This window comes from Prunus persica, chromosome G3 (genome assembly GCF_000346465.2).
Source record: "Prunus persica cultivar Lovell chromosome G3, Prunus_persica_NCBIv2, whole genome shotgun sequence".
Classification (NCBI taxonomy): Eukaryota; Viridiplantae; Streptophyta; class Magnoliopsida; order Rosales; family Rosaceae; genus Prunus; species Prunus persica.
The window spans coordinates 18,690,113-18,714,065 of NC_034011.1; the positions used below are offsets into that span (position 1 = coordinate 18,690,113).

At 37.5% G+C, this 23,953-nt stretch overlaps 4 protein-coding genes across 5 annotated transcripts; all 4 read right to left on the minus strand.

The window, feature by feature from the left end:
• LOC18783919 (receptor-like protein kinase) lies at positions 1,226–6,705 on the minus strand. Of its 2 annotated transcripts, XM_020559695.1 has the most exons (3): positions 2,990–6,705; positions 1,916–2,914; positions 1,226–1,829 (listed from the first exon to the last, which is right to left on the minus strand). In XM_020559695.1, the coding sequence occupies exons 1-3, from the start codon at positions 4,812–4,814 to the stop codon at positions 1,456–1,458; spliced, it is 3,198 nt and encodes a 1,065-aa protein (XP_020415284.1). In that variant the 5' UTR covers positions 4,815–6,705; the 3' UTR covers positions 1,226–1,455. The 2 variants fall into 2 exon arrangements, with proteins under 2 accessions (XP_020415284.1, XP_007217616.1); XM_007217554.2 differs by having other exon boundaries at positions 1,916–6,705.
• On the minus strand, positions 7,481–10,975 carry LOC18784249 (U1 small nuclear ribonucleoprotein A). Its single transcript, XM_020559696.1, has 8 exons — positions 10,513–10,975; positions 10,341–10,416; positions 9,881–10,010; positions 9,572–9,686; positions 9,221–9,312; positions 9,035–9,104; positions 8,831–8,913; positions 7,481–7,951 (listed from the first exon to the last, which is right to left on the minus strand). The coding sequence occupies exons 1-8, from the start codon at positions 10,834–10,836 to the stop codon at positions 7,855–7,857; spliced, it is 987 nt and encodes a 328-aa protein (XP_020415285.1). The 5' UTR covers positions 10,837–10,975; the 3' UTR covers positions 7,481–7,854.
• On the minus strand, positions 12,045–16,191 carry LOC18782923 (D-3-phosphoglycerate dehydrogenase 2, chloroplastic). Its single transcript, XM_007217567.2, has 5 exons — positions 15,074–16,191; positions 13,654–14,030; positions 13,319–13,429; positions 13,129–13,224; positions 12,045–13,030 (listed from the first exon to the last, which is right to left on the minus strand). The coding sequence occupies exons 1-5, from the start codon at positions 15,726–15,728 to the stop codon at positions 12,362–12,364; spliced, it is 1,908 nt and encodes a 635-aa protein (XP_007217629.1). The 5' UTR covers positions 15,729–16,191; the 3' UTR covers positions 12,045–12,361.
• Positions 20,937–23,881, minus strand: LOC109948219 ((R)-mandelonitrile lyase-like). Its single transcript, XM_020560538.1, has 3 exons — positions 23,577–23,881; positions 21,331–22,846; positions 20,937–21,223 (listed from the first exon to the last, which is right to left on the minus strand). The coding sequence occupies exons 1-3, from the start codon at positions 23,683–23,685 to the stop codon at positions 21,169–21,171; spliced, it is 1,680 nt and encodes a 559-aa protein (XP_020416127.1). The 5' UTR covers positions 23,686–23,881; the 3' UTR covers positions 20,937–21,168.

Here is a 23,953-nt window from a genome sequence, read left to right on the forward strand (position 1 = left end):
CTTCATCCAGACCATAAATACGAGCAATACCATTGCCTACTTGAAGTACAGTACCGGTATTTAAAATCTTTACTTCTCTATTATATTGCTCAATACGTTCGCGAATAATATTATGAATTTCATCATATAAAATCAATATGGGATTCATTTTTTAAAAAAAAGCTTATATGACATCATATATATACAAAGTTTCTTTTATATTTAAAATGATGAAACCGAGTAAACAAAACTTTTGTTTTCTTCTTTGAAGATAGAGAAGAAACTTCGCACAAGTTAGGAACAAATCAAAGCTACTTATAAAAATAAATAAATAAAACCTTTTGGGGTTGGGTTGAGGCTAGTGAAATAACAAAATGATAGTAGGTGAGATGGAAAAGTTTGCATTGAAAATGGCAAAGTTGGTTTGTTGGATTCTGACCCTAGGAGCAATTTCTTGTGTTTGAAAACACAATTTTGACTTCATACATCTCATGCATTCATAATTATGTGAAACAAAAGAGCAGCTGCAAACAGTGGCGGAGTCAGAATTTTATGTGTGGAAGGGCTAATATATTAGGATTTAAAGTTGATTTCTTTCCCAGTGTTAAGCTTGTAAATAAATAAATAACATATTATCTTTAATTTCCTATTTTCTTAAATATACTTGTGAAAGAAAGATTTGATTGACTGTTTCTTTTAATTTTTATTAATTATGTTAGTAGAATCTAGGAGTAAGTTTGCCATATTGCTAAGAAAAGAGTCCTTTAGTTGGAGGGGGAAATGTAAATCCCTCTTTTTCTTTATTGTGAGGGGCCACAAGCATTAATTATATATACATATATATATATATATAGTCCTAAGTTGTACAATACAAAGACAATATATATACTATTTCAGAATTTTGGGAGAGCCAAGGCCCTTGCAGGCCTAAGCACACCTCCGCCCCTGGCTGGCTGCAAAAACCTGATCCCTCCTCAAATAAATAGCTTTGTCATTTTGTATTGGAAAATCCTCAAATGAATAGATTTTCACGATTTTCAGGCTGACCATTTCGAAAAGATTCACGATGTAAGAGGGAGGAGGGATAAGATGATTACCTTGCACCACAAGCAACCTCATTATATTTTTCTCCACGGCTCTGTTCTATTTGAATGTTCTTGTTATTTGGAAGTTGAATATGAATTAAAGATTTGTAAGGTAAATGCCCCTTTATCCAAGAGAAAAAAAGAACCAAAGTATTGGATAATTTAGCATATGGGTAAAATGATTTGTAAGTTTAACATTTGAAGGACCAAAGGAAGATATTCTCAAAAAGATCTCGAGTATCTTTCAGTTTTCTCACGTTCATATCTCTTGGCATTGCTTTTAAGCTTTTTTTACTAAAACTTGACTCTATGTTTTTATAGTGATACAACGGAAGATCTGTTCCTTTGCTACATACACTAGGACTAAACTAGAGCAGAAAACAGATACCAATTAGGACAAACCATTACGAGGATTCAATATCCTTCTTTTTCTCACTTGGGGATTTGCATCTAATAATTGCTGGATAACATCTCTCATCGTCGGTCTCTTTCTAGGATTTTTATCAGTACATCTGAAAGCCACCATAAGCACATCCACAACTTGGTCGATTATATTTGAATGCGGGAGTTCCTCCTTAAGGCTTGAATCAACGATCTGATCAATGTCTTCTGTGTTGCTCCACGCTGACCTAGCCCATCCTACAATGTCAGTTTGCTCCCCAAATGCTGGATCCAATGCCTTCTTCCTAGTTATCAGCTCAAGTAAAACAACCCCATAACTGTACACATCAGATTCCACACTCGTTGATGGTCTAGATGCATTTTCTGTCACAAAACATGGCAGATACTTTAGTTCATTGTATACATGAATATAGAAACATTGCTGCTGAAAATGAAACTAGAACCAATACCTGGTGCAATATATCCAGTTGTACCCACAACTGCAGCGGACGCCGTTGATGCAGAAGACTGATCCAAAAGTTTAGCAATACCAAAATCAGCGACATGAGGCTCCATATCAGAGTCTAAGAGAATGTTCATTGGTTTTACATCTCGATGAACTATACGGGGGTCACAATCAAAATGGAGATACTCCAAACCGTATGCAGTTCCAAGTGCTATCCTGTAGCGGACAATCCACTCAAGAGTTGGTGGGGGTTTAATTTCATGTAGAGCATCATGAAGGCTCCCATTTTCCATGTACCTGTACAAGATTAAACCATGGTCCTTTCTCAACCAGAAGTCTTCCAATTTAACTAGATTTCGATGCCTTATCGTCCCCAGGGTTTGAATTTCTCTAACCATGCTTGAACGCGTTCCTTCATGCCCTGCAAATACAAGCTTCTTGACGGCATAATCTTTGTCTGGAGCCAAAAAGGCCTTATAGACAGTTCCATGGGCTCCTTTCCCAATGATATATTGATCATTAAGATTTTCTGTGGCCTCCATTACTTCCTTGAGTAGGGAAGACAGCCTGTCTTGAGCAGAGACCTCAAGTTCCTGCTTGGTCTTTTTGCGTAAGAGGAACATATAAACCAGTCCATAAAGCACAAAAACAACGAATAATGAAGACCCCAGGGCTGTAAATGCAATTTCTACTTTACTAAGGCCTTTATGATTGCTTAATTGACGGTTGCACAGCTTAAAACTGTTGTTTCTTCCACAAGTTGAGCCACATAATGGAAGGTAACTGACACATAGGTAGGGATTGCCCAAAAATGATAATGATGATGAGTTCAACAGCTTCATAAACGTCTCTGGTACTGAACCTGTGAAGTTATTGTCTGAAACATCCACCTCAGTCAATGAAATCATATGATCAAGAGCTTTTAAAGTCCCTGTCAAATTGTTATGAGATAGATCGAGTTGTTGTAGGCTTGTCAACTTCCCAAGCTCTGAAGGAATCCGACCTGTCAATGCATTATTGCTAAGATTCAATGCATATGATAGACTAACCAATGCTCCGATTGATGAGGGAATCGCACCTGCAAACAAATTTCCACCAAGTCGTAGCTCTATAAGTTTTTCAAACTCTGTGAAGAAACGTGGAATTTCTCCAGTAAAACTATTGTCACTTAAAATCAGTGTTGATAAATCTGTCCAACTTCTCAAACTCGATGGAATGGAACCATTCAACAAATTTGATCCCACGTCAAACTTATCCATTTTGGTACACTTTGAAAGCTGAGGAGGTAGAGGACCAACCAAATTGTTCTTGAAAAGAATCAAAGAACGAAGCTCTTCAAGATTCCCTAGCTCCTGGGGTATACCTCCTGTTAACTTGTTTATGGACAAATTGATGGTTGTGAGATTGCTACAATTTCCCAAGATAGATGGGATTTCTCCACTAATCTCATTGTTGCTGATGTCCATATATAAAAGTCTTGAATTTTTTGCAAACTGTGGTAGAACCCCAGTGAGGTTATTGTGTCCCAGTTTCAACCTGCTTAGACTAGAGCAATTTCCAACATCAGAAGGAATGGTACCTTGAATTCGATTGAAACCCATATTCAACTTCCATAACTGCTTTCCACGGCAAAGACTTGGAGGGATTTTACCAGTGAACTTATTATTGGTAAAATCTAACAGCCACAAACTGCTGTTAATCCCCAAAGTTTGAGGTATAACTCCAAAAAACAGGTTGTTGAACAATGATATATTTTTTAGCTGCTTCAACTCAGTCATCACTACAGGCAGTTCCCCGGTGAGGCTATTATTGTACACAAGGATATGCTGAAGACTTTGAATCTTCCATATGCTAACTGGAATTTCACCAGTTAACCGATTCTCAAATAATTTAAGGTCCTGTAATTGAGTCAGCATCCCCAATTCACCAGGAATTTCTCCCACTAGTTGGTTTGTATACAAGTGTAGTTCCTTCAAGGATTCACACTTGCCAAGTTCAGGAGGTATTTTACCAGACAAATGATTTAGAGGAAGGTACAGGATGGAAAGGTACTTGAGTTGGCCAAAGGAAGATGGAATAGTCCCCTCTAAATTGCTACCCACAGCAGAAAATTGTGTTAAATTACTACAATTTCCAAGTCCTGGTGGAATACCTCCACTAAACTTATTGTATGAAAAATCCAAGTAAATTAAATTCTTGCAAGTACCTGAACCCAAGGGAATGCTACCCTCAAGACTATTGTTAGCCACATCTAGATATACCAGGTTCTCAAGCTTGTTCAGACTCTTAGGAAGTTCTCCTATCAACTGGTTCTCAGCCAAATACAAGTCCTCCAATTTACTACAGTTTCCAACGGATGAAGGAATGACTCCTGAAAACTGATTCTCATATAAATCCAGATGCACAAGCTCACTCAGATTCCCAACATTTCCAGGGATGGAACCATTCAAACGGTTACTATACAGATGCACATAAGCTAAGGCAGGAATTGCAAAGAAGGATTCAGGAATTTCACCAGAAAAGCCATTTTCATACAAGTCCAAGTTTTCAAGAAGACTACAATTGGCCAATTCTGTTGGAATTTTGCCAGAAAATTTGTTAACACTCAAATCAAGAATCTTCAAGTACCTAAATCTGCTAATTTCAGGTCCCAATTGACCAGAAATTCCATAACCAGTGAGCTTCAGGGAAACCACATTGTGGTCATTGTCACATTCTATCCCAACCCATTGGCATGGAGTGGAATCAGAAGCATTCCAGCTTGAGGATATGGAAGCAGGGACAGAGGTCCAATGCTTGGAGAGTGACAACAAAGCCACCCCATCAGAGTTCAAACTAGATACAGTGGATATGGACACAGACAAGCACAACAACAACAAAAAATTGAACAGATAAAGCTGCATGCTTTCTAATGAGTTGAAGAAAATTACTCGGTAAAAATATGAGCTTTACTGTCAGCAATGCAAAGCCAGCTGCTGTAAGCTCTCAAGAAGACCCAGCATGCAGATTGAACTTGCCTTTGCAAAGCCTGAAATGAGTTGGAAGCAGAGTGGAAAATGTAGTGAGAGAGAGAGAATGGGTATGTTGGGTTGGCTTTTCAGTTTGTGCTTCAATAAGATATTGGAGCAGACTTTATTGTGTTGCTGAGGTTGAGAGCAGACTTTTATTGTGTTGCTGAGGTTGGGAGCAGACTTTATGTGTTGCTGAGGTTGGGAGCAGACTTTATGTGTTGCTGAGGTTGAGGGCGGACTTTTGTTGTGTTGCTGAGGTTGACCCCATGTAACTAAAATATTTCTATTGGATTATATGCCCCCAGCATCTACTTGGTGTGGGCCCTTATTTGTGGAGGGAAGCAAGCAACTCTCAAGAAAGGAGAAAACCAGGGTTATTTTTATTTTTATTTTTATTTTGGTGAATGGGTTGGGTAATCCAAAAAAAGGGTGGTTTAAAAGAAACATAAATTTCATTGAAGCAATTTTACATTTCATAGATAGCACAAGTATTCCATTTTAATAGAGTGCTGCTAAACAAATTCTAAAATTACCTGAGTAAACAAAAAATGGAATACTTTGTGTTGGAAGAAGCCAAATGAGCAAAAAGCCATCATAATTATTATATTTATGTTACAAAAAATGGAATACTTGTGCTATCTATGAAATTTGAAGCACTCTATTAATTTTAGGGTACTTAGTTAATGATTTTCGTTAATTTTAGAGTTCGTTTAGCAGCATTCTTTTAATATTGTATGTCGACAGCTAATGTTATCCTATTAAAGTATCTAGTAGAAGAATCATTTTTAAATTATATTTGGAAAATAAATAGAGCTTATTAAATCTAGGTCCAAAACGATTAGTTGTCATTGAGTTTAGTTCACGTGTTTTTTGTAAATGTAAGTCCTTTGACATTTATTACTTTTTTTGTTGTGTAGATTTTCTCCTTTGAGGTAAATAAGGAAAATGCATTGAAAATCTAAATTTAATGCATTATTTCCTTGCAATTGAATTCTCAATTTGTGCCTTTTTTTTTTCTTTTCTTTTTTGTTTTCTTTTTTTGTCATTCTCTAGGGAGGGGAGGGAGAGTATTATATTGGGTTGCCTCAAGATTGTCTCCTAGGTGAATCGAACCCGGGTACACTTGGATAGGAGAGGGAGAGTTTAACCCACTTTTCCACTAATGCTATGAAATAAATATTATATTCCCTAAACACATCTCATGAGATGAGATTATTTAAAATAAAGTTCCATTTAGATAAGAAGAGCTTATATGACATCAGAAAAGTTTTATTTTATCTGTAAAATGACAAAACAGCGAGCGTCTTTTGTTTATTCTTTGAAGATGGAAAGGAACTTCCGTACCAATTGTTTACTCTTTGAAGATGGAAAGTCGAGATTGACTTCAATTTTAAAATTTTTTGTTTAAAAATAAAATAGCAAGTGACTAATTTATTTTTATTTTTATTTTTTATACCATTGGTTGTTGAGATTAAGACTTCCAAGTGGAAAAACAAAAGTATAGTAGGTGAGATAGAGAAGTTTGTTTTCAATGGCAAAGGTGGTTTATTGGATTAAGCTTTTTTATTTTTTATTTTTTTGAAAACACAATCTTGACTTCGTGCATCTCATGCATAAGATAGGATTGTAATTTTGCAACTTTTTATGGAAACTTATGAACGTAAAAGAGTATCCTTATTTTTCCTTGACCAATGTTTCGTGTATTGCCGATTGAGCAACAATCCCACTGTTTTTTCAAGAAAAATAACACCCCTTCACTCTTTCGTGCACATCTAACAAGCACATACAGAAGTGCAAAAGCAAAGAGACAAATCAACGGCTATGGCCAAGATAAAGGGAACCATAGAGCATGCAGAAAGTGAACCAAGAAATGCAAAACTATTTCAAAATGTTTCCTCCTTTTTATTTTCACTCTCCAAATTAATTCTTATTCACAACCTACATTTCATTTCACTTACAAAGCAATTAATGTCATCTCAAGGAAGGACCCATGAATAGTTCAATCATATTTGCTTCAAACTTCTAATACCAAAGTATTGTCATGATCCGTTCCCAAATTCCTCTCGTTGATAAATGTCAAAAAGTCTTATTAATCTTTAGGCGGCTTGATGATCGTGAATCAAACCTCCATACATAAGGTGTGTCTGACAGTAACCTTGCCTAGTGAAGTAATATTACCTGAAAAAAAAGAGCCGCTGCAGACACCTGATCTCCTCATATGAATAGAGCTTTGTCATTTTGTATTGGAAAATCCTGTATATAAACCACACAGCATATAATACCCAACATCTTCTCAAGATTTATGCGTCCAACATCTTGAATGTTAAAAACAGCATTACTAGCACCTCGCTTAAACGATGACCTATGACTAATCTAAGATTATAGTATGTCGTGGTGATGGAAATGACAATGGTTATGGAAAGGAAAGCATGATAATGGTGTGATTTCCTAAGTTTCCACATCCTAAAAAAGTTATGTCATGATAGAGAACCGGGAACCACCTTCAGATGAACTGTTGATATAAGTCATCACTCAAACCTATGTAGAAAGAAAAAAAATGTAAGATAGAAAGATGCCTCTATAGATGGCCATTCCTAATTTTGATGTGCAGCAATTTAATATGAAGCAAAACAAACACAAATCCAACAGATCTGCAGACCCATGCACCACTCATCCTACAGATGATAACAATATTTATGCCCCTAATATCCAGGCATTAACACATACTTCTGAAAAATGCATGTCACAAAAACGTTATAACATGGACAAATGTTATGTTCATGATGCCACTATGTGCATTCATTCACATGAGGAGAGATGCTAATGCTGATGACGTGAGGATGAAATGGATGCATGCAACAGCTGCAAGATGCATCCTATCATGTGGTTGTATTTGTCGGTAGCATAAAAAACAGAGTACATCCCCTTCAAGCTACTGGTATGTCATAGCCGGTGGAGCTCCATTGGCAGCAGGGACAGCACCAGGGTGGTTCCCATCCTTCCTTTTCCCAAATGGGTTCTTCGAATATGTATTTATAGGTCAAGGAAAAACACATAAATTACGAATCATAAAAAGGAACATGGACAAGTCACAAGCAACATATATACATCATCCAGTGAACACATTCATATCTTAGCAAATTAGATATCTCTATGGTATACCAGAGAAAAAAGAAATATCACTGTGCTCTACATGCAAACCCTTTACATAAATATCTCTCTAAGGTTAACATTAAGAAATCGCACACACAACAAACAGCAAATGCAATTCACGAGACTATAAAGTAAGTGAGCACACATGATAACTTTTGCACGCCACTAAACCAGAAATACCATACATCTGGGAACCAAGATGAAAAATTAAAGCTACTTCTGTTCCAACAAATACCACATAAATGAAAAGCAAGAACCTGATGCATTGGACTCACCAACATTAGATTTAATAACCTACGATGGCAACTTTCTCGGTTTTGATGGGTTGAAAGGTAGGGTATTTGAGAATGTGATGGGAGTTATCTTTGTCTGTTATTTTGTAAGATTGGAAAGCATCTTGTACTTCTACTTTCCGAGGATTGAATTCTTCCTGTAGGTTGCATGTTTAGTTTTCTTCCAGTAGTGCACTCCTTATTCATTAATTTTGCACCACTTCACTTTTATTTCTAATGAATGGTTCTGTTTCTTACCCAAAAAAAAAAATTCATCCTAGATAACAATGTTCTGAAATGGTTGAAGGTCACTTGAGTGATTAGCATTTAGCAACTAGTCAGGGCGGTGCCTTCAAGAGAGTCTAGTACCCAGGTAGCACACATTGTAACTATGCTAACCAGTGCTTGCAGAGTGCAATTAATATATAAAAGTTCAAAAAGAAAAAACAAAAGATCAGCCAAAACAAAACTTTAAAAGGATATTGTATTCTCATGCCTACAGAGCCCGAACTGGGGATAACAGCACCCTGCAAACTGTGGTGTACATTGGAGGCACTGTTTACATCCTGCACGTATTATGCGGAAAATCCTTTTAGAAAATATAGAAAAAGGGCATGTACTCAAAATACATATCTCAACATGAAAGGTTAATGACCAATGCATAACTGCTGAATAACCATTACTCACTTCAAACTCAATGAAGCAAACAGTATGCCTTTCTTGTCTCAAGACCTTCATTTGCTTAAATCCAGGTTGTCTGCAAGACCAAAAATCATGAAATTAACAAAAGATTATCCAATTTAGTGGACATCTTTACTGTGAAACAAAGAGATGAAACACATTGCAAGATAAGCAGAGATGAGATGTTCATACGAGTTGAAAAGGCCCCTCAGTTCTTCCTCATTAATGCTCTCTCCAAGATTTCCAATAAATAAGGTATTGCACGGTGGGTTATCTTTTGTATTCTGCAGGAATCACAAGAAGCATCACAAAAAAAGAACAAATTATGGACATCACTCATCATGAAAAGCCAACATTCAGAAAAAATAAATAAATATAAATAAAAAAATTTGACAGATCTGAAACAACAAAATTACAGCAAACACGAAGAAAGAAATTGGGAAACACAAACAAAATAAGCTACATAACACTAACACTAACTAAGAAAAATTCTTTAAATTTTTAGTACAATAATATGAATAAACATATGGCACAGTGGATTACCAGAACAGGTACATAACTACTAGGTGCTGGTACAGGAGCAGAAGGGGGCATTGGTACTGGAGGAACAGGATAACCACCATATGGATCATATGGAGGAGGTGGTGGAGCCATATACCTGGGCCACATAAGCAACATTCACATGAGAAAATGAGATGTATCTGGAAAGGGAAATATATGATCCGTTGAGCAGCAGAAACGACTGATTTTTATTTTTTTTCAGAGTATATATTTTCCCTTCTAATATACACCGCTTTTTAAAAGAATAACAACAAATCAGGCAGGAAAATAGATGAGCAAATGTTCAATTACCCATGTGGCCCCCAAACAGGTGGTGGAGGAGGATGAAAAGGAGATGGACTGCTATAACCAGCCTGCGTGTAGTCACCACCAGTTCGCAATCGTTTACTTTGATCATAAGCATTTGCATCCGCTACGATTCCTACAGTTTCCAACTCATATTAGCGCATCATAACACACTACATTCAAACTCGCAACAGCTAACTGGAAACTATTGACATTATGATCTGAACGACCATAGTGTGGTAATGATAAACAGGAGTCACAGAACCCAATATTTACACATTACTGAAAACAAGACTTCTCTCCTTTTCCAAAATCAAAATCGAGTTTGAAACAAAAGCCATTGATCACTCCACATGCCCTATGAATGTAGATCATATTTTCTGGACTAGCTTCCTCACAACATATTGAAAACAAATAACGTCTCCGATTCAACTCAAAACAGTAACAAATTGCACCTCATCCTCACCTCTTTTAACAAAAAGATTCTTCTTTGCCATCTCCGTGTGCAGCACCGCCTTTGACTCCGAATCGAAAATCATTCCCTAAACCGCAAAATCCAACAAAAACTCAAAACTTGAACATTTAAAATTAAAAAAGATAAAACATAAGAAAACCATAGATAATTATACAAAGCTAACCTGAAGGGCGTCTTTGGCAGCAATGGCTTGCTGAGCAGTGGAAAAGAGAGCAAAACTCATAGGCTTCTCGCCTTTGTGGTTGACCTGGGAAGCCTCGTAACCCGGCAACCACCTCAATAGGTTCTGTATCTCTCTCTCCTTTACATCCTCGGGTAGACCCGTAATGAAAATGGTCCGGACCTCGTCGGTGGCGGGCCGGTTAGGGTTGTCGACGAGGTAGTGAGGAGGAGGAGGAGCGACAGCGGGGACTACCGGAGGAGGCGGCGGAGGACCGGCTGCCGGAGGCCATTGCTGGTGGTATGGGTGGATCCCAGCGCCGGCCATGTCGATTTGTTCCCAAAACCCTAGAGAGAGACAGAGAGAGAGTTGAGATTTTTCGAAGGTACAAGTCGAGATTTTGGAATGGGTTTTGCCGCGAGCGCGATTGGGAATCGCCGAATTGGGATTGGGGAGAACTGAAACTGTTGGAAGTAGAACCTCTACTTCTCCTACCTCATCTTTAACCGTGTGATGACACGTGGCTAAGATAAGATCGTGTGGTTCATAATATTTTACGTTTTTGTATAATTTTTTTTGTTCCGGCCTTGATCAATTGAAATTTTTCAGTGTCGCTAGAAGATAGTAGGAGTGGGCACGGTCTAGATTGGGTCGGTTTCATCTCAAAATTACGGCCGAATCAATTATAATATGACGGTTTGGTTTGGTTCGATTTAGATAAAAGTTATAAAGAAAACTGAACCAAACTAAACCAATTTAAGACGGATTGGTTTGGTTTGATTTCGGCCGGTTTGGGCATAAGCCCAATTCTCTTTCGTTTTGCATTTTTTCAACATTATTAACCCAATTACAACCAAAAAATTCACAACTTAGTACATTTTTTAAATCATTTTCTATAGTACGAAACCATCATAAAGCTCAAAATATCATAAAAACTTCCTATTTCACTAACTAATATAGCTCAATTCAAATATTCATATATAGTTATTGATTAATTAGAGTATTACACATGTATAATAAAATATAAATAAATAAATATACACATAAACGGTCCGGTTTGGTTTAAGCCAGTTTACAAAAGCTCAAAACCAAACCAAACTATGTACGGTCCGGTTTGATTTTTAAACTGTTTGACTTTTTCTTAATCAAAATCAAACCAAACTGGTAATTATGGTTTGATTCAACCGATTTTATTTGTTCGGCCGGATTGATGCCCACCCCTGAAAGATAGTATTAATAATTTATGTTATGATATATGAACTTGGTAATACTGTATTTTGATTTTAGTGATTACATTTTTCCCAATTTCTTCATCACAATTCGCGCCATCAGCAAATCAAGTCCAATTGGTCAAATTCCGTTAACACGCACTTGCTGGGTGTGTGCAAGGGCATTATTGCCTTTTCACCACAGCCTAGCTCTCTCCCTCCTTCATCATTAAGAAATAAAACCCCGGAGCAAGAGTAGATCCAATTATACACAAGGGGGCTCAAGTGCTAACCGATTAGTGAGTTTTTAGAATATGCACTTGAAACTTTGAAAGAGCAACTTCAGTAGAATTACTAGGAGGGAAGGAAACTTAAGAAAGCTCATACAACAGCTGAATACAAATAAGTTCACAAACCCAGCAGAAGAATTACTTCTACTAACTACTACACAAGCATAGGCAATAATGGAACAACAACAATGGCAGCGGCCATAACAATCACTGAAAGCAGGTAAAGAATTGCAAAAACTAACTAAATAGCAATTCCAAGACCCTCACTTCTGCCATATATCAGGTTGGCAGAATTTTTCACCATCTGATATTAAATTCACAGCTGCAGCCAAGGGTATTATTCTATACCAGAAACTATAGATTGAGGAACACAAACTCTTCAATATCAGGCACCTTCCCTATTTTTTCCAAAGTCCTTTTGTTTGGTTCCTCATCCACACCAATTGCCATTAAGGCCTTCTTCTGCACTGTTCTTCCCACACTCATAAAGCTCACATTCACATTATCATTCCCAAGTATGTTCCCCACCCGGCCTATCATGCCGGGTTGATCCACTTGCCGGCACAGAATGAGGTTTCCTTCCAGGCTCACATCCACACCAAAGGATCCCAAGCATGTCAGATGTGGCTCCCCATACTTTACTTTCCCCTCAATGCTTATGCTTCCACTCTCCGAAACAGAACTTGCAAATTTAGACTCCACATTGTATATTTGCACCTGGATTGAATCAACAGGAAACCCAGGAGATGAATCTACAGCTACCCTTTCCTCGCTTATGCGCAGGCCTTTCTGCTTCGCGACGAAATCTGCATTGACTAGATTGATGAAGGAGGCGGATATCGGTTCAATGATGCCCTTAGTGATCATGGCCCTGAGAAGTCTGGTGTCCAAGTCATCGGGGTCCCGAGCTGATTTGTAAACCACCCTCACTGATGTGATTCCACTCCCTCCCGCTACTAGTTGGACAGCCAACTTACCAAGCTTCTCAGCTAGCACAACGTAAGGAGACAACTCAGACAGAACCTGAGAACATGAAGGATGTTTTGTGCTCAATTAATCTTCTGCTATGAATAAGTATAATTTATTGGAGATGGGAAGGATGCACATTGTGCATCATGTACCTCAGGAGGGACCATGGGAGCGTTGACGGCAGTTGCAGAAAGTTCCCCTTTCAAAGCTCCAACTACAGCCTCTGCTATTTCAATGGCTACACCTTCCTGAAATATCAGGTTTCATACCCAAAATTCGATTACTTAAAGAATTAATCAGATATCTTTCAACAAAAATTTGTATAGGAGAAATTAAAGATACCTGTGCTTCCTTTGTGCTAGCTCCAAGATGAGGTGTGAGAGTGACATTCTCATGTTGCACCAACTTGCTATCTTTCGGTGGAGGCTCCTCTGTGAACACATCAAGTGCAGCCTGTTCCAAAACGTTATAAAAGACATAACAGAAATTCAGCATAGATCAAAAGAATGCTGAAAACATCTGCAGACAAATCAGGAAATGTGGATCATGAACACAACATATAGACAGTATTTTTCCCTCCCTGCGAATCGAAGTGATTTTGAACAAACATGCTATGCTTCCATGTTTGTTTAACTTGGTCAACCTTGACGTAAATTTAAATTAGAGAAATATATTACCTGGGCAACAACTCCACTTTCAAGGGCTCTCACTAATGCATCTTCGTCAATGACGCCGCCCCTGGCAACGTTAATGATACGAACTCCCTTCTTCATCTTTGCAAATGTTTCATCATTGAACACCTTTGATGTGGCAGGGGTGAGAGGCATATGCAGTGAGATGAAATCTGCAGTGGCAATGGCCTGCTCAAAAGAGACCAAATCCACACCGACGGCACGGGCTCTGTCAGCTGGGGCATATGGATCATGTGAAATAACATTCATTCCCAAGCCTTTTGCACGTCTAGCAACTTCTGATCCAACTTTTCCGAATCCCATTACTGCTAATGTCTTCCCAACCAGAGAGACACCAACGTACTTGTTTCGTAGCCATTTTCCTGCAGAAGACCATCATTTAAGTTAGCCTTATCTGCACGTTAGCAGTCTATCTAGAGCATCAAAGGAAAGCCAATAGTCACCAGTCACCAGTCACCATGTTTGGTCCACAACAATCAAATTTTAATCTTAGCATTCATTCTGAATTAACACAACATGAGACAAGCACAAATTAAACACTGCCTCATTTGCTAAGATCCCATATCAGAAACCCAACACTTGAAAAGCAACCCTGTGCGTTTTCAGAAGTTATAACTAGCTAGATGAATATCTGACACAATTTGATTCTGATTTTACTTGGAAAAATAAAAAATAAAAATAAAAATGGCTATGCTCACATGTGAATCATGTGCACCCACCACCTCCGGTTTTTGTCAGTTCAATAGCATCCCACAGTCAAATATATTTGAACATTTTTGTTCACTTGCTCAGGCAGGACAATCACGTTTCTACCCAGAAAGCGACAGATCGCATAGATTCAATGCCCAACCACCACTACAGTTCTTTTTCTTTTTTTGCCAACAACCACCACTACAATTCAATGAATTGAAAACAGTACAAAAGCGGAAATTCGACCCCGGCATGATTTGTGTCATCAAACTCAGCAAACTCAGATAGTTATAGCAAAGAACAATTACTTTTACCATCCAGATCAATTATTTTGCTCAAGAGAGCGTACTTTGCATCTAGTGAGAAAATTGACCCATCGAGTATATCTTAAAGCTTAGATCCTCAATCCCAAGGGCAAATTTCTTATTTATCAACAACAAAGCATATGCCACTAATTTATATTATGCCAATTTGAAGCTAAAAGAAACAAAATTTGGACTTTTTTCTTGCTTAAAATTTTTGTAATGAACCCAAATATAGTTTCGCTTAGCAAATATAAGGGCGAGTATGAAACGTTGTAAACTAAATTTGAAATTTCGCTGGCAAAAAAATATCCAATTTACCTAAGGTCTTGTTCCCATAAACGAGGAAGTGGGTTGGAAAATTTTAAAAATTATAATTAATTTTTAAAAAAAATGTTGTTTATAGTTTATACCAGCTTTGATGGAAGCATCAGCCTGTGCAACATTCCGTGACATGGCAGTGAGCAGAGCAATCCCGTGCTCTGCAGCGGCCACGGTGTTTGCCGTGGGTGCATTTACGACCAGGCATCCGAACTCCGTAGCCGCTTGCAGATCCACATTGTCAATACCAACACCAGCTCTTCCCACCACCTTCAACCTCCCTTTGGCGGCCTCAAAAACCTGCCTGGTTACCTTGGTGCCGCTGCGAACAATCAAAGCGTCGCATGTCGAGATCTTGGCGCAGAGCTCCTCAGGAGAGAGGTTATAAGCGCACTCCAAGTTGCCAAAGCCACGTAGGACTTGAAGACCGGCTTCTCCAAGCTTCTCGGAGACCAAAATGGTCGGGGTTGAATCTGAAGACGTTGGCTTGAGGTTTTGGGAATTGGAAACGGAGGTCTCGAATGAGTCAGCTGTTTTCAAAACGTTGGTTATGAGAAAAGAATGGGAATGAGAATTATGGGCATGGGAATGGGAATGGGAGAGTTTTAAGGAGATGGGGTTTGAGGAGGAGGTGTGGAGGAAGGAAAGGAGGGAGGGTTTTGAGGAAGATGGGGGCTGAGAAGAAGGTGAGGAGGAGGCTGTGAAGGGGGAGGTGGTGGAGATGGCTTTGATGGAAGAGGAAGCCATGGAAGCTGGAGGAAGTGTTTTGAGTTTTGTTTTTCTTTGTTTCTGTGTTTTTTGGGTATCTGTGTGCGATTGATTGGGTGTGGGTGTAAGGGGAGAGTTGTCTAAAAGAAGAGTTTCGTAAACCCAAATTTGGGTATTTTTTTTATTTATTTAATTTAGATATGGATAAATGAATGAGAGAGGGTGTAACTAAGAATAGGTAAGTTTTGGAGACTAAAAGTTTTACTTTAAATTACAGCCTCTGCAGATTTGCCATCTAAATCATGGGTTGCAGTTGCACTATAGGATGCAGAGAGCAAACATAAAGTGTTTTTTTTTTTTTCCTTTTTTGTTTGAGTAAAGCAATATCAAATTCTCGTGTATGATATTTGAAATATCCTCTAACAAAGTAAAAACAAAGATCTCTAAATTAAATTACGGAATAATTAATATTGAATTGTAGGGTTTATTTCTTGGACTGCAAACTTGCTTGGGGTTTAGGAGTTGTAAGTAATATTTGCTTGCAAGCTCAATTCTATTTATAGGGAGATGAATTTCGTGTTTGATGAAATTACTAGCTTTAGGATATTATTGTTGGGGTTGCTTGATTTCATGCCATTTTTGTTTTTAGTTAGTTTGGAAACAAATGCCTCTAGACTAAAATATAGTCATGGATGACGACAACATAAAGTCGTATTCTACCATCAGTATAAACTTACAAATGCCTTGCATCTAAGGGATTCAAATTTAAGATTGGTCTCATGTTATGCTTGTTCATTAGTAGAAATTAATTTGCATGCAGGTGTTTGTCATTCTTTCTATTTCTCTCCTCAGATAAAATTGATAAATTAATTGTGCATATAAACCTTATATTTTGTCGTTGAAAAATACTTTCTTGTCTCGGTTTCGATTTCCTCTCTTCATATCTCGTTCGTTCATGTAACTAATCCATCACATAAGAAGATAAGATAGGAAGATATAATGATGAAAATGAAAGCATATAGAAGGTTCACTCTTCGTGATGCTATCAGTCATAAAATTTAAGAGCCATAAACACAAGGTACGTAATTGATATGGTCACTTAAACTGTGATGACATGATTGTGGTTTTAAAGTCATCATCAACTTTTGTACAAAATGTATTTGATGCAAAGACTGGTCATTCAGTACATGTCCCCACATCTTCCCCACTTCCATTTTCTTTTTTTTCTTTTTTCTCTTTCTAACTCTCTCCCTCCCAATCCTTTGTGAAGTTTAGCCTATGGGATCTTGGTTTGTCGTAGAGGTTTTGAGTTCTAATTTTAGGCTTCTTCTCTCTCGAAGAGAAAGAGGCCAAGTCAATTACAATTATTACAGGCCCCATGCCTGAATTTGTGATTGCCCAGCTAAAATGGACAAGTACCTACTTTTGGCCTTTCATTCAAGTCACTGCTCTTCAAGTCTCTAAATAGTTAAGAGCTATCATGTTGAGATAGATACATATTCAAACAAAATCCATAAATTCATCTAACATTTAAGAATTTTTCTATATTACACATATTGTTACGAGAATACAAATTATTATTTTCAAGTCTCAAGTAGTTAAGAGCTTATTTTGTTGAGATAGATACATATTCAAATAAAATCCATAAATTTATCAACATTTAGAAATTTTTCTATATTATACATATTGTTTGAGGACACGTTTGTAACTGTTACATCGATGAATATGATATAAATTGGATAATCACATATTTAAATTTGATTCTTTAGCCTTATAATATAAGACATCAGACTAGTGCATGATTGCATTTCTATCCCAGTACATAAATCTCTCTCTCTCTCTCTCTCTCTCTCTCTCTCTCTCTCTCTCTCCAATAATGATGAATAAGAACACATCAAGTAAGAGAGAGACTTTCTAATTAGCATTGGATCATGATCAGACCATTGATGTGGATGTGGGTCTTGGACCCTCTCTTCTTTTTCATTGTGCACCCAACAACTCAACTTTGTCTACTCATGGGCCCTTCCTATATTTTCCAAAGTTTAAGTTTGCTTCAAATTGTACGTAATTGCCTCAATTTAAGAATAACATGATCTTGACTTAAATTAACAAACATTTAGTAGTGCTACCTTTTTTGTTTATTCGAATAACTTTTTGACTTCATTCTCCCACTACACTAGCTAGTATACTCCCACTTTAACTGATAATTATCTCTTTAAAAAAATAAAAACAAAACTGATAAATCTCTCTCCTATTTTTTTCTCTTTCTGTTTCACCACGCAATACGCATGTTCATGTGTTTTGGGAAAGGGTTTTTTCAGAATCCAACTTTCTCACATCAATAATGGGTTTCAATTTTCAACTCTTATATACGTCTTACCCAGTGGTGGATTCAAGATTGGAAAGTCAATTGGGCGGAATTTACATACTAAACTCGACTGTATAAATGAATTTCTTTAATAATCAGAAAAAGATACACCTAATCAGAGAAGACGTAATAAGCCTTACTCTCAAATACATCTATACATAAATAAAAGTTTAATAACAAAAACAAAAACCACAAGTAAATGTAATACAAAATATCACTAATTAAATCTAAAATTTTACCCTACGAGACTTAGAAGTCTTAAATTCCTCAATTATCGATGCATTATTGATAATGGGAGATTCGGGAAGATTTTGCTTGTCACATATCGGAATAGATAAAGAAGAGCTAGAAGGCAATGTACTAGATGATGACCCATCATTCTTTTTCTTAAAAACAGAGAACAAATTTTTTGTTCTCTTGGGATTCCGATTGTGATCCGATATAGTGAAAGATAACTTATGAATAACATGTAAAATGAATAATTTAAATCAAACATACCTACAAAAAATCAAACAAATTCTCATAATAATAGCATCTCAACAATATTAACAAACAACAAATCAAACATTGAAACATCTCAACAAAATTCCTAAAATAAAAGCCCTAATTAATTTCAACAAAATCACAAAATTATAATTCAATCTCTAAGTAAACTCTAAAATATTGAATTTTAAATTAAAACTATAATTAAAGATATAGAAAAAATGAGAGAATTATAAAATACTTGTTGTTGTAGAAAGGAGAGGAGAAGATTTTGCCAAGTTACCACTGCCTAGCCAATATAATAGGAAGATGCAGCAAATAGAGGGGGTTGGGTCTGTAGAATAGAAGAGAGAAAAGCTGGTGTGCCAAAAGAGAATAGACAAAAGATATGGGACCACTTCCTCTTGGAAGTTGGATGGGCGTATATTGGGTTAGCTTTTAAGTTTTTAAATTTGGGCTGCCCTTATAACTTATATATATATAGGTTTTTAAAAATAAAAAAAAATTTGGATGGGCAGGCACCCACTCTGCCCTTTACACAGATCCGCCATTGGTCTCACCTCATGTAAGAAAGTTTGAAGTAAATAATACTTAGAACCAAAAAAAAAAAGGTTTGGAAATCTATACATTTATGATGTTTTACGGTTTGGGAAGAAATGCGTGGAGTGAAATGGACAATACTTACACATCTTTGTCCACCCAATTGTGATTTACTAATTTTAACTATGAGTAAAGTGAAATGGACAATACTTACACATGTTTATCTACTAAGTTGTGATTAACTAATTCTCATTGTACACATAATCATTGGAATCATTCAATTTCTAAAATCGTTTATGCAATCAATCAAGTAAGAGACCGTTTAGTCATATGTTCATTATGAGAATCGTAATTGTTATCAGAATCGTTGATTTGTTCGATAAATATGAATTACTAAGTATTATTTAGAAATAAAATGAATCTGATTATATACCTCGATAGTTCGTTAATCATATCTTGATGGAGAAGAAGGTAAGTGCACCTTGAGGAGAAATATATCTGGACTAATGTCCATTTATCTAGATTCCTCAATGACACAGTTGTAACTTTTCCAATTATTTTGTGTATTCAAAGAATTTGGATATTTCTTTGAAGATTGCAAGGGTTGGTGATGGATGAAAAATCGGTTGGGAAGCACGATCTGATGGAACCTCACTACTTGCATTTATATAAAAATAAATAAACATTACATGCATCTATATATATAAAGCAAAAGGCAGAGAATGGTGAAATATTCAAAATACCAGAAAATGCCCTTGGTTAATGCAAACATTAAGAATTCAAATTATTAATTAAATGAGGATAATATGGTAAATTCACACTTTTCATATTAAAAAAATAAAAATAAAAAGAATAATTAGATAATGAATCCTATTTTTATGGACTACAACTACCCATTATCTTTTTTAATTCTAAAATAAATTTAAAGTTAAAAAAAAAAAAGCTTCTCGCAGGTGCGGAAGCGCGTGCAGAGAAGCTAGTATACATTAAGGAAAAAAGTAGACTTAGATCCAAATCAACTTTTACTAAGACTAAAAAAAACATGTGGGGAAGGGTTGGCGTCAATTATTTTATGGGAAGCTCTAGGGAACTCAGGATTTGGAAAAAGATTCCTTGGCCTTTTTCTAACGTGCAGAAAAAATAATAATAATTATGTCCACTTTCTGCCATTATAATCTTCAATTAATTATTAATATTCTTCTAATTATTCTAAAGGGTTTTATTATTCCTCAATTTAATTAGTGTTTCTCCTCCTTGATTCTGAAGCTAGATACCTAGTCTTACAACAAAATTATGAGTAGCTGGGCTAGAAATTTTAGCTGAATCTGCCCGTGAACTTGGGCAAGTGCATATATATATTAATATTGGTCCAAAGTTGCATCATTTATCAAGGAGTTAGTTTTTCCACCTCTTAAATAATATTAGTACCACTGCAAGAAATGGCCAAAGTTTTTTTCTGGTAAATAGAAAAAGTTTTACGAGGTTGTAGCTCAAATTTATTTCTGCACTTAAAGTTCTGTGTGCGATTCTTCGCTAATGATACCAAATCATCAATGAAAAATGTAAACGGGGGCAAGTCAAGTCATGATCTTATGGCCAAGAGATGCTTTGCATCCTTTGAAACGTTTTAACCCTCACAAACTAAAAGGGCCAAGAGATGCTGTCTGGCCCAAAGTCTCGAGCCTGACAGACTTCAGGTCTGCAAGAACAGAATCTATCTTGGAGCAAGTTTTATACAGGAAAAAAGAGCTGAGCTTCCCTTTGGGGCCAGGGAGATGCTACATTAAAATGAGGGGTTGTAAGAGGGGTTCAATCCAACCATCCAATCATTAAAATGAAACCAAGGACATGTGACATTGATCATTGTCAAGTAAATGCTAGGAAGACAGAAAAAGGTCAAACACTGCACAGAAATTACATGCCAAGTAAACTTTTTTGAAAACCAGAAACTGCACAATTTGCTCTTTCAGTTTTGAAAGAATGAACCAACATACTAATTTTCCTGAGAGCACCAATCTACTCTTTATATACAAGAAAATACACAAGAGCTGCTCAACAAAGTAAAACCAATGCAGAAACAAGAGACGATCAGTCGATCATTTTATAATCCTTTCTGTCTTTCATCATCTTCAGCCCAACGTATCTGCCAAAATTGATCAAACAAAAGAGTCAGCACTTTTCAACAACATTTGCTTTTTCAAAAACTACAAATACAATGAATGTGTGCAAACACGATTTCAGGAAACTTACCTCCCAAGCATCATAAGAGTGGCCTGAGGATTTGTCCCTGGTGATATACCGAACGTTGATCCATCCACAACTCTGAGTGCATCAATGCCAATCACCTGGAAATCAGCATCAACCACCTTCCCCATAATGCAGCCCCCATGGTAGTGCCATATGGTGCTGACGGTGCGGCGACAGAAATCTGCCATTTCCTCATAGTTAGATTGGTCAACAGGCAATGCAGGTCCTACAAACCTAAAATCTTTGCTCCCAAACCAGCCCTGGAACTTGAAATCCTCCATAGACCGGGTCCTGAGTATATCGCCAATCATGCGCGTCCCATTCACACACCTTTGCACATCCACCGGGTTGCTGAAGTAGTTGAATCGAACAATAGGATTCACCTTGATATCTGTTGAAGCCAGCCTCAGAGAACCAGCAGAGGCTGGCCCAACAGTCTTCTCCATGAGGGTGGCCACAGTGAGATAGAGAGGCGCAGATGGTGTCCGAATGAACACAGATCTTGCAGGAGATGCAAAAGGGATGACATTGGAGGCTGCTTCAATGTAAGCTCCTGATTCAGTAATGCCAACCACTTGAATCAGTGAGTGCTCCAGTGGAATTGGTGGCACAATTGAGATGCCATTTCTTGGATTATCATAAAGATACTGCCCAACATAAGGAAGATGATGAGCCACTGGGATCCCCCAAGAGGAAAGATAAGGCCTTGGGCCAATACCACTCAACAGAAGTAGCTGTGGGCTTCCAATGGCACCAGCTGAGAGAATCACCTCGCCATGTTCACGTAACAAGGCATGGTGATACATCCCGATTCGATCACGAAAAACAACCCCCATTGCAGACTGCCTTGACACTGCTGATGGCATAGATGAACCCACCAGAATCCTTTCCACATTGGCATGTGTCACAACTTTGACATTCACTGGTTTTGCATACTTGAAAAGATCAGCAGCACTATGTCTCCTTCCCAAAGTGTCAAATGTTGAACCACCAATCTTGGTCCCCACTACATGATCAAAACTAAACCCATTATAGGGATCAACACCAGCTTGCAATAACCCATCTCGAACTGCGGATTGCCAAGTCCTCAGCTCCGGCCTAAACACAATTGCCCTTTCAACCCACTCATAGGACTCATTCACCATTCGAAAATTCCAATTGACACTGGTTTTCCTGTAAAAGTCTTCATCTGCACGGCTATAGAAACCAGCATTTATGGCACTGCTGCCTCCAAGAATGCGGCCTCGGACATTCGGGACACCATCTTCAGATGTGAAGGCTTGTGTAGGCGAGTCAAAGGAGTTGACATCCATGAGTGTGGCCAAGAAACCTTCTTTGGTCATCAAGTTTCGATTTCCATAAGCAATACCGCCACGTTCGACCACGAGTACACGAAATCTAGATGATAGTGTCGCAGCCAAGGGGCACCCAGCAGTGCCACCTCCAATGATAATGTAGTCATAGTAATCTTCAGATGGGAAATCTGTGGCGTTGACAACAAATTTCAGGTAACTTGGCTCTGCAAGAAAACAGAGAATAATTAGCCTCTGTTTGGTTATAAAGAGGCATTAAAGCAAACATAAACGGAGCAGAAACGGAAGTATGTTCTGTTGAAAACAAAATTGCAGTAACTCCGAGAGGAGGTAGCCTCTGTTTGGTTACCGCGAAAACTATAAAAAAAAACCAAATGTCCAAAAAAATAAAGTTTGCTACGTGGAAATCAAAGTTGAGCTAACTTAGTTGTCTACAATAGCAGAAAGGAATTAACCCCTTATTGGTTACCCAGAAAACTTGAAACAAAAATAACAAACTAGTCGGTTGGTTTTGCTAATGATTATTAAAAAACTAGTTGCACTGGGCTCACTCGAGCAGAGGGTTACATTTTCTTTGCACTTTCTTAGTTACCAAACAGAGAAACCAGTTGACAATGGGTTTCAAGAACATCAAAAAAGAAAATCCCTTAACATCATAGGGAAAGAAAAGAAAATTCATATGTGGGTCTTATTTTATAACCTCTATAAAGCTACATAGTTGCGCTGGATTCACTAGAGCACAACAGAGAAGTGTAACCCACAGTTTAGTTTCCAAGAAAAAAAGCAGAGAAAATTGGAAACTTTCAGACATAAAAAAATGAAAACTTGTCAGCATTTCAAGCACGATTGTCTTCTCTATTCACAATTTCTCACATATATACAGAAATTCAAGCCAAAAAAACGAACGAATTAAATGAGAAGGAGAAAAAGAGCTACCTTGATGAGGCCGGTGTGAGCCGTGAGGCCTGCTGGCATAAGCGACAATGACATTTAGAAACATGAAGTACGCAAAGTGCTGTAGATAAAACCAAATGGGTCTCGCCATGGCTGAGATTCTCCCAGTGTTTCTCAGAGGTGAGAGAATTTTCTTGGTGTTTCTTAGAGGAGAGAGAATTTTCTTGGTGTTTCTTGGAGAGAGAGGGAGAGAGGGAGAGGAAGAGAGGCTGTTCCTCTTTACAAGTAGCAGAGAGGAAGATAGTGTCTTTTGGGTTAAAGATTCAGTTGAAAATCGTTATTTAGCGGCAAAGAGCAACAATCCTCTGTGGCCACAAACAGAGTTCTCCATCTGCTTAAGCCAATCATCTACCGTTAAA

Excerpts from the sequence above, each read along its gene's own strand:
- LOC18783919 (XM_007217554.2), bottom strand. The coding sequence starts at position 4,814 with ATGCAGCTTTATCTGTTCAATTTTTTGTTGTTGTTGTGCTTGTCTGTG. Across the intron at positions 1,830-1,915 it reads AACTGGATATATTGCACCAG|AAAATGCATCTAGACCATCA; the intron begins GTATTGGTTCTA and ends GTTTTGTGACAG.
- LOC18784249 (XM_020559696.1), bottom strand. The coding sequence starts at position 10,836 with ATGGCCGGCGCTGGGATCCACCCATACCACCAGCAATGGCCTCCGGCA. Across the intron at positions 10,417-10,512 it reads CTGCCAAAGACGCCCTTCAG|GGAATGATTTTCGATTCGGA; the intron begins GTTAGCTTTGTA and ends TTTGCGGTTTAG. Across the intron at positions 9,687-9,880 it reads CCTGTTTGGGGGCCACATGG|GTATATGGCTCCACCACCTC; the intron begins GTAATTGAACAT and ends TATGTGGCCCAG.
- LOC18782923 (XM_007217567.2), bottom strand. The coding sequence starts at position 15,728 with ATGGCTTCCTCTTCCATCAAAGCCATCTCCACCACCTCCCCCTTCACA. Across the intron at positions 14,031-15,073 it reads TGATGCTTCCATCAAAGCTG|GAAAATGGCTACGAAACAAG; the intron begins GTATAAACTATA and ends GGTCTTCTGCAG. Across the intron at positions 13,225-13,318 it reads CTAGCACAAAGGAAGCACAG|GAAGGTGTAGCCATTGAAAT; the intron begins GTATCTTTAATT and ends CTGATATTTCAG.
- LOC109948219 (XM_020560538.1), bottom strand. The coding sequence starts at position 23,685 with ATGGCGAGACCCATTTGGTTTTATCTACAGCACTTTGCGTACTTCATG. Across the intron at positions 22,847-23,576 it reads CTCACACCGGCCTCATCAAG|AGCCAAGTTACCTGAAATTT; the intron begins GTAGCTCTTTTT and ends GTTTTCTTGCAG. Across the intron at positions 21,224-21,330 it reads ACTCTTATGATGCTTGGGAG|ATACGTTGGGCTGAAGATGA; the intron begins GTAAGTTTCCTG and ends CAATTTTGGCAG.